Raw genomic sequence first — 9,333 nt, 5'->3', positions numbered from 1 at the left:
ATGTTAAATCCAGATGTAATAATAAACTCTCAACCACTTGGCAGAAAGATCCTTGAATTGCATCCTGATTCAGGTCATGAGCACAAAAATCAAGTAAGTCAACGGACCAGTATTAGATAATGATGTATTAAATTTCGATCATTGTTGATTACCTTACTTTCATTATATTCTCATTAAGGTTAACGTGATTTTAGAATTGCGTGATATCTCTGGAGATATTGCATTCTTGTGTACTAATGGGTCATACAAATTTGCCAGCGCTTCATAAACAAGCTTCTCTTATTTAGATTATGATATTTTGAATTTCAATCATTGTTGAGTTCTTCACTTTCATTATATTCTCGTTAAGGTTAACGTGGTTAAATTGCGTGATATCTCTGAGGATATTGCATTCTTGTGTGGGTCGTAAAAATAAGATGAAAATAAGATAAAAATATGAGAGGCTTGTCTATTCTGGTCTTAAAAATATTGGGTTCTCTCTTTTTACTTCTATCATTTTAGAAAGAGAAATGGTTTTTGATGAGTAACAATGAAACTGAAAGTGACGAAATGGAAGAGGTAACTCACATTTTGTTCAAGTGTATTAATTTTGTGTATAAATTTTGATAAAAAGTAATAGGAACAAGGCTCAATTTTGGCCTAAACAAGAATATTCCTTATTTTGGATATAGTTTTAAACCGTATTGCTTCAAATAAACGACCCGGGCGTTGTTTTCTTTAAGTTGAAATATTTAATTTTAGAGATATTAAAAATGTTTAGTTTATGAAGGAAGAAATAAACTTAAATCGTTTGCTAGCGGCTAGTTCGAAACACGGGTCACGGGTCACGGGGCACGGGGCACGGGGTGACGGGGCAGCTCAGATCAAAGTAATTCAAACAGAAAATGTTTTAAAAACACTAAAAATTATCGAAAAAATCAATTTTAAGGTATTTTATCCACGTATGACTATTTAAAACGCTAAAACCTAACCATGTGCTTTCCACGTGCTTTCGAAGTTTGCGTCGTGTATAATGCAGACCAGAAAACACCGCAACATATTACATACATATAATAAGCTTATATTATCAATAATACACTTTTAGTGTTATATGCATGTTATATGTTATACGTAAGTAATATACATATTACAATTCCCATCGCCTGAAAAGGCGAGCTTTCTCAAGAAAATGATAGTACGGCTATTGTTAAATCATATCTCATTATATCCCCTCCATCACCTTGAGTATGAATATAATTTTAATGGATAATAACATAGAAATGATGGTATTTTATAAATGTGTCAATATTTTCTACCTACCATTATGAACTTTTACTAAAAATGACGTAGTTATACTCATATCTCTAAAAGGCCCCCCTAAAACCACTATCTTGCAGCATTTAATCGTTTTAAAACATGTCAATCTATATCCAGTCACATGATTAGCATCCTCTATTGAGTATGAAAAAACATTTTGCTGTAAATTGGTTCAGAGGCCTTATATTTCATGATTTTGACAATATTTTTGTCATTCAATATCATTTTGTCAAAATTTGTGGGTGACATATTATTTAAAAATTTTCATGATAATACTATTAGTATATAATTGTTTCAGACATACTATACTAGTAGTATTAGTACTATTATATGTGTTATGTAGTACGTGTTATCAATTATACGTCATGATATCGTTATATTTTTTCCGGTCTGTAAATTGTATGCCCCGTACCCCGTGCCCCGTGACCCGTGCCCCGTAACCCGTGACCCGTGACCCGTGTTTCGAACTAGCCGGTTTGCTAGTGATCATGGTGATGGTGTCAAATAAACGCCCCTCCTAGAGGGGGAGGCGTTTATTAGAAGGATGCGGTTATTTGAGGGGGCGTTGTTTATTGAAATTCTGCCATCAGGGAGGGGCGTTATTCGAGGGAGTATTTATTCGAAGTAATAGGGCAATGAAGTGAGTACTTTGTTCTGAAAATCTATAACGCTGATTTTATTACAATTTTAATTCTATTTGGCATTTTTGGGCATTACATTAAAATTTGATTTTACTTTAGAGCTATCTGACCACTCTCAGGAGAGTTGATATACTGTATCCTACGCAAATAATTTGAGTTTAGTCTTTTGACTAACCAATTGAAGTGTTTACAATAAAAATTTCAGCCCTACTTTCCATTTCTCAAAGATCCCAACTTTTTTTGTTCCTGGAACACAGCATTACGTGGGTTACGTACGCCAGATTTCATTTTATCCAGCATCTCTAGAATGATCGTCTCAAACTCTAAAACGTCAGATTCTGCATTGCTAACTCGGTCATCGATCTTAGATTTCTATGGGATGAAACTTCTATCTGTATTTAATTCGCAGTTCCCTTTACAACGAACCAATAGGGGTAAATTGAATACCAAACGCCAAATAACTGAGGAGAACTTTACTGTAGCTTTATGTCATCTGGCAATGCATTTTGGATCCATCTCCTGTCACAACGAGGCGACAGCCATCTTGAATTTTCTCCAAACCCAACACGAATGTTACAGTCGTTATTTGCCGTTAGTTAAAGAGAGTCGTCTTAGATTAGACTTTTCTAGATATATTAATGAGAGGAATTTGATAAAAGCGAAACACGTTGCTGATTTTTTCATTGTCTTCGATAAAGATGAGAGTTCATACATGCATGCTGTTATTGATGCCATACTTGGTAACCACACAAAAGCGTACCAACGAGCAATGACCTTAAATCAAGAATTATCTTCACACGAGAAGAGAACAGTACCCCAACTAAAGATCCGAATTCGTTTGTTGTTGATCGAGTTGAAACTCCTATCTCAAGATTCGACATCTTGCATTGAAGATATTCTTGAGTTAGTAACCGTTTTGAAAGAATTGAAAACGACAAGCTTTTTGATTGAAGTCCAAAGTTGTTTGATAAGGTATAAAATGAAGTTTGGATTATTCGATATAGCCTTGAAACTCATTGATGATGTATTTATTACTGGATTTACCAACATGAATCCGTACCAGTTAGGATGTCTTTATTTCTTACAAGCCAGAGCTACGACCTCAAAACTAGACTCTGAATCAGAAAAAGACCCGGAAAATTACGAAACCGTATTAACCCTTTACGATCGTTCGTTTACGTTTTTCGAGAAAGCTGGAGCTAAAGCGAGAATACGTGATGTTTATTACGAACGCTCTTTGGTTTATCATCGAATGGGATTGAGTCAAGAGCGAAACACTGCTGCAACGCACTTTCGTTTGTTAAACGAAGAATTAAATGGTTTTTGGAATGAGACTTTCTTGTTCTAGGAGTATTATTTATTCCTTTATTCGGAACAAGACTGCAATTTGATTACTTTGAATAAGACTCTCTCTAACTTTCTCTCAGACTTTGAGTTTCTTGAATGAGCAATTATTCCAGATTTTCAGTAATTTTGTAAATTTGAGTTCTAAAACGCTAATGGCACAAAAAATGTCAAAGACATTGACTTTGACTTTTGCAGATAGGGTACAAAATCGAAAATTAAGATTTTTTTATGTATGGTTAGAGAGTTACCCGAGTGTTATTGCAAGAAATGAATGAAGTTAATTCATAGATTTAAAATTTCAAAAAAAATTCGTACTTTTGATGCAAGGGTTAAATTCTGTTTCTCCAATAATTTGTTCCGGTACATAAAATTTTTTATACATAGCGCGCGTACTATCACGTACTAAGCACTTGATCTGGTGAAATAGGCTTTTCCAGAAAAAGTTCGTACATGGGGAGGGCGGAGGATATATAGTGTCCGGGGGGGGGGGTAGTGAAAAATCTACAAAATTTGCCTTAACCGGGGGTAAACTTGCTCTGTTTGGGGTAATTTTGCTCTATTTGAGTGTTGAGGGTCTATTTGATGTCCAGGGGGTCAACTGATGCTTGTCCGGGGGTTAGACCTGCCGTCCGGTGGGTCAAAAGTTACAATGTTCTATTCTATTCATTTTCAAATTGTTTCTTTTTTATATCATATACGTTATTGAAGGTCAAGTGTCTTAAGTCGAGGAACTTGGTTTTCTTAAATGTACATCATTTCAGTGGCGTTGTGGCAGGGGGGGGGGCGGGGGGGCCATATGATATCTCGTGAGTGTACAAATCATTGCGATTCTCTAAAGTTTCCACCTTTCCAATTCCTCAGGCAATTAGCGAAGTTTATGCACATGAAAAATTCTTTAAAAAAGTTGAATACAAAAAAACTTCCAGTTCATTATAAATATCATGGTTTTAATTATATTATTTTCACATATTTAGCATCTCTTAAAGCTATGAACAACTGTTTTCAACGGATTTTGATATTTGTAACTTTTATTAAAAGCCAAGCCAATTTAACTTCCTAAGATTGGGGAAACTGACAGATACCAGACTTTGTGCTCCACATTTTGAGCATTTATTAACATTTCTTTCTGTCTTTAAATTTCTCTTTTTTTTTCTTGTAGAACTTTCACAATGCCTCTGTGTACTCGAGAAATCTTGTTTAAACATCTTCACAAAAGATGGGAAACTCTTCATAGCATCATTACCTTTCAAAGTAAGTTCCGTTTTGCGGTCTAGCTATATAGAGATACTAGATTATAATACTTCCGGGGGGATATTTATCATTCTTTCACTCGATCCATCAAATGCTTTGATCGATTCAACAAATCACCTACGTTACACACTTTTAAGAAACATGAGGCTCAGAATGCCTAAAACTAAGAAACATGCTGAGGATGAAAATGAGAAAACAACATTTTTTAACTCGTTTTTTTTAAGAACCTTCCAATCAAAACAAATGTTTTCTTTTTCTTTGCATAAAAATAGGCTGATTATGTCAAAAAGTTTAGAAACATATAAGAAATATTTAAGGCTCAAAAGGCCGATTTCTTAAGAAACATTGAGGCTGCTTGGTAAAACTAGTTTCTTAAAAAAAAAACGTGTATTACACTTATAGTATAATCAAGTATGTAATGCAAAAGGCAGGATTTTCGAAAATTATTTTTGCTCAACTTTTGTTTCGTTTTCACGATCATAAAAGTCTTTTTTTTCTAATTAGGTGAAAAAGATTTGGGGAATCATTAAAGGAATTTGTGCTGAAAGAGAAGCGAATTCAAAAGACGCAGATGAGGAAAAAAGGTATACTGCTTTACGCCTCTTTTATGATGAAAGTCTTTTTAACCCTTTAGCACGAAAGAAATGCAATTCTCCAAAAAAGTGATCGGAAAGATTTTGTACTACGTCTCGCACGTGAGATAGGTACGGTTCGTAATATAGGTCTGCCTTTCTCACTCAAAATTTTATTTCTTTCAACTGCACTGACCCGAACGAATTTTGGTCTTAGTGATAGATAGACTTTTTGAAAACAAAGAAAAATCAAGTTAAATTTTATCGCTAAGGTAAATGAAAATTTTCTGCCCGGATCTTTCGTACCAGATTGTGATAATAATTGCTTTTCTTATTTTTTTTCTTTTTATCAAGTATGCCAACGCTGTTCAGCCTTGCACATCCAATGGAAGATTTCAAACCAGTGGTTTATCATAACTTAGGTAAAAATCTGATTAATGAATTTATCCAGTAGAGTTATTCACCCTAAATAATTCTCTGTTTCGCAAGGTATTTTCCAAGCACTTTTCCTTTTCTCCGTTTCCACCAATGCAGTGGTTTTGAATATCACCCACCATGGTTGGGCTATGAAGAGAGCCCTCTGAAATCCCTAAATAATTGTTTTCATGCATGTTAAAAGTTAAATTTGTTTAATAATAAACTTCAAACTTATTGAAAAAACAACTTTGATACACAAAGAGTTCATTTTCCTTCAAGTTTTAGACTATCATTTTTCTACTCTGCATTATTTAATCTTCATTTATTTTCTACACAAAAGTGAGTTTGAAAAGTCAATTTGAAATACCCTGGTTTGCTAGGCACCAAGGATTTCCTGTTCATTTCTCCTTTTTATTTCAGATAACAGGAAACCGATGTATTTCACAGATGCTACACAACATATTGTTTTCACCAGCCCCAAAGATTCGTTGATCATGACTTACGACTCAGTTCTTGGATTACATTCTGTCTGGAAAGCAAGAAAAGCTCTTGAACAGGTGAGTTAGTTGGTCTTGACTAAAATCCTTAAACGAGTCTCTATTTCATGCAATTGCTTCAGAGAACTTTTTTCCATAATAACATTGCACATATAATCCTGAATGATTTATCAATGCATTTATTGTTGGACCTACCTGGAGGTCCTATGAATTAACCTGTGTTCGTCCGTTCGTCTGTTACCAACTTTTCTCGGGATTGAATCATAGGAATTTTGTGATTTTTGGTACAAAGGTGCAAAATGGTGATTACCAAAATGTGACGGAGCCTGATTTTCGAAAAAAAAATTTTCGGGGCAAATTTGGGCCCAAAAAAATGCCCAAAAAAGGGTTTTTTGCACTTTGTGAAATCTCTGTTCTTTGGTTTTTCCTAATTTTTGTACAAAGACGGAGAATTACAATGTGCTAAAAAATATGAAAAAGTTCATTTTTCGAAAAAAAAAATTTGGCACCAACAAATTTTAAATTATTCAGTTTTTGCTTCTACATTGCCTTCATTAAACTTTTATTAGTCGTTTTATAAACAGGTAGGTCCATAAAAGTATCACTTGTTTCATTTTACTATTGAAAGCAGTTGAAATCTCATAGTTCTTGAAATAAAATGAATTGTGTACTTTTCTTTTCTTACTGTTAGGATTTTCCAGAAGTGCTCAGTCACCAAGACAGTTTACCAGAATTCGGAATGATGAACCAATCCTCACAATTGGGTGCTCTCAAGGGTGGTCCTGGTATAACAGGGCGTTTCTCAATGTCGCCCTCTGTGACAACATCCAATAAACGCCATTCATGCCCACCCATACCAATCCACTTGCAACAAAAAGGTTCACCAGGAGCTTCAAGTTCACCAATGAGTCGGAAAGGTTTCTCACCAGCCGGTCATCTTCATAAAGGATCACCTCATCACCATCTTCATGCTAATTCACATCACCACGAAGGTTTTTTTGTTGTTTTGTTGTACTTTTCCTGAAAAAAAAACACTCCTTGTAAGGGAGAAATCCTTTTGAAAGTTTTTTGTTAACTTATTATTGACTCTTTTCTGAAAAAATAAACCCCAAACCCCATGAGATTCTACCTTTTTAGACAAACCCCTTGAAATTTTAACTGAAAATATTTTAATGACCACAGGAGTTCCGAATCCTGCAGGTCTTCATAGTACCTCAATATTGACAAAAGGAATTTGATTCTAGCCTCCAAATCTTAACTTATCACACAGATCATACTTACTCATTTCATTTTAGCTCATGAATCATCTTATGTTTCGGAGATCAACGGTTCCAAAAGATCACACATGAATTCCTTGATTATGTTCAGAATGTCTTGTGCTGATACGAGGCTTGAAGAAGAAGCCGAACCTCTCCCTCCCAATCTGTGTTTGGAACAAGTGTGGCAAGAACAAACTACTACTATAAGGTTCCAATGCACCATTTTAAATAGTCAATCAAAATTGAATATTTTTAGCAAGAAAATCCGTCCAAAAAACGAGAAATTCTATCCTTTCAAACTTTCCGCCCAGACTAGCGATGGTAGTTGTAGTACTGAAAAAAAAGTGAAATAATGAAAATATCCTTTTAGAAATGAAAATCCTTAAAATTTTATCCTGTAAGAAAATATCATAAATGGTCGACTTTTCTGTGATTTCTCGTCTGGGGGAGAGGGAGGGGGAGGGGATACTTAGGCATAATGGGTGCCGGCTATATGTGCGAGCCATAAGGGTTGCCTTTTTTAAATCCTAGGAAGTCTCTCAAAGGAGTACAAAAACGATAAATTTCTCTGAAAGTGTCCCAAAATTATGAAATATTAAAAATCGACTCCCTCAAAGGGTCATAAAAACTGGTAATTTTGAGCTGAAAATTGGAAAGATAGCCTCAAAATTAACGTCAAAATTATGTTTCTCGAAGGGTCGGAAATACCCGTCACCTAGTAAACCTAGTAGCCCCCGGGATTTCTTGTTAAACAACAAAGTAATTTTTGTCATCCATAGCCTGTAACAAGCAAAAAACGTAGGGGCCGCGGTTATTTATTTAATGGGAGGTCTTTAGATGCAAGAGTCAATCAATTTACAAAAGGTGATTAGAGAAATGATGTTCATTGTTTACAATATCCCATAAAAAATGATATATTGCTGCTGAAATTGTCCCATTTTTACGCCATAGAATGAGTATAATAGTTATTCATTTTTGATCTTTCAGATATGGGTTAAAAGGAAAATCAGTATTTTGTTTCATGAGTACCGATTTCAACGGTATTTCATATCTTGGCTATCTCGTCAAAGGACTTTCAAAGTTAAAGTAAGTCTCTGTTAAAATCTTTTTTAGGTATTGCTCTTAATTTTCCACCTTTTAGCAGTCTCTACACGGTGCTCCACCGCAGAGGCTATAGGTAGAAATTGGCACTTTAGTACTGTGGAAGGTTAGAGGAATGTAAACATTGTCAATTTTTTTCTTTTCTTTAACCCTTTAAGTGCCGATGTCGTATATATACGACATGGGCTATATAGGAGGGCGAAGCCCTCCTGTAATGCCCAGTTTGAGTTAGAAATCGTTATTTTTGGTCGAACTCGTAGGAATTAGATTGTCCTTTATGGTCAAGCAAAAAAAAATTCAAAAGTGAGTCTTTCCAGCGAAATTTTAAACAAAAAAGTCAAAAAAATGCAAAAAATTGACAAAAATTCACTTTTTTGAGATTCTGACCGTTTTTTGACTATTTTTGGTCAACGAGTGATCCAAAAAACCTCCCAAATTTGGCCCTATTTTACTTTATTCTGTCTTCTAGTGAATTGATTTGAAATTTACCACTGGGCACCTTTTCATCAGTTCAGTCAGGTCCGCGCAGCGGGCCTGACTGCTTTAATTCCCTAACCTACCCCCCCCCCTTGGCCACCGCCCACCACGCCCTTCCTAAATCGGGCGGCGCCGAAGGCGCCCAAAAGAAAGAAGAGACTCTAAGCTATCCAACGAGCTATATACGAGCTTCTAATTCCTTCTGGATCAGGAGATATAAGCCCTTAAAGTTTGAACTAGCGATTTTTTAAAAAAAACTTAGAAAAAAGGACCCTGGCACTCAAAGGGTTAAAGAAAAATTACAAAAATTATTTTTTTTTTTAGATTTCTCAATTTTTGGCCTAAACTCACTCAAAAATGCTGAAAAACACCAAAAAATCACATTTTCAAATTTTTTTTTTCACTTTGTTTAACCCTTTAAGTGCCGATGTCGTATATATACGACATGGGCTATATAGGAGGGCGAAGCCCTCCT

General features: G+C 35.1%; 1 protein-coding gene across 1 annotated transcript in view; it reads left to right on the top strand.

Annotated features, from left to right (window-relative positions):
• The window catches only part of LOC136815986 (anaphase-promoting complex subunit 1-like), a 95,433-nt gene continuing 86,100 nt past the window's right edge, over nucleotides 1-9,333 (top strand). Inside the window, exons 1-10 of the mRNA XM_067072408.1 lie at nucleotides 1-93; nucleotides 502-558; nucleotides 2,347-3,256; nucleotides 4,444-4,535; nucleotides 5,040-5,119; nucleotides 5,462-5,529; nucleotides 5,945-6,081; nucleotides 6,713-7,013; nucleotides 7,317-7,488; nucleotides 8,268-8,366. Of these exons, the coding sequence (XP_066928509.1) occupies nucleotides 1-93; nucleotides 502-558; nucleotides 2,347-3,256; nucleotides 4,444-4,535; nucleotides 5,040-5,119; nucleotides 5,462-5,529; nucleotides 5,945-6,081; nucleotides 6,713-7,013; nucleotides 7,317-7,488; nucleotides 8,268-8,366 (2,009 nt within the window). The remainder of the gene's footprint in view (nucleotides 94-501; nucleotides 559-2,346; nucleotides 3,257-4,443; nucleotides 4,536-5,039; nucleotides 5,120-5,461; nucleotides 5,530-5,944; nucleotides 6,082-6,712; nucleotides 7,014-7,316; nucleotides 7,489-8,267; nucleotides 8,367-9,333) is intronic.

This window comes from Clytia hemisphaerica, unplaced genomic scaffold, assembly GCF_902728285.1.
Source record: "Clytia hemisphaerica strain Z4C2 unplaced genomic scaffold, Clytia hemisphaerica genome assembly, whole genome shotgun sequence".
Lineage (NCBI taxonomy): Eukaryota > Metazoa > Cnidaria > Hydrozoa > Leptothecata > Clytiidae > Clytia > Clytia hemisphaerica.
The sequence above is the reverse complement of the archived record's forward strand: the minus strand, read 5'-3'. Positions and strand labels throughout refer to the sequence as shown.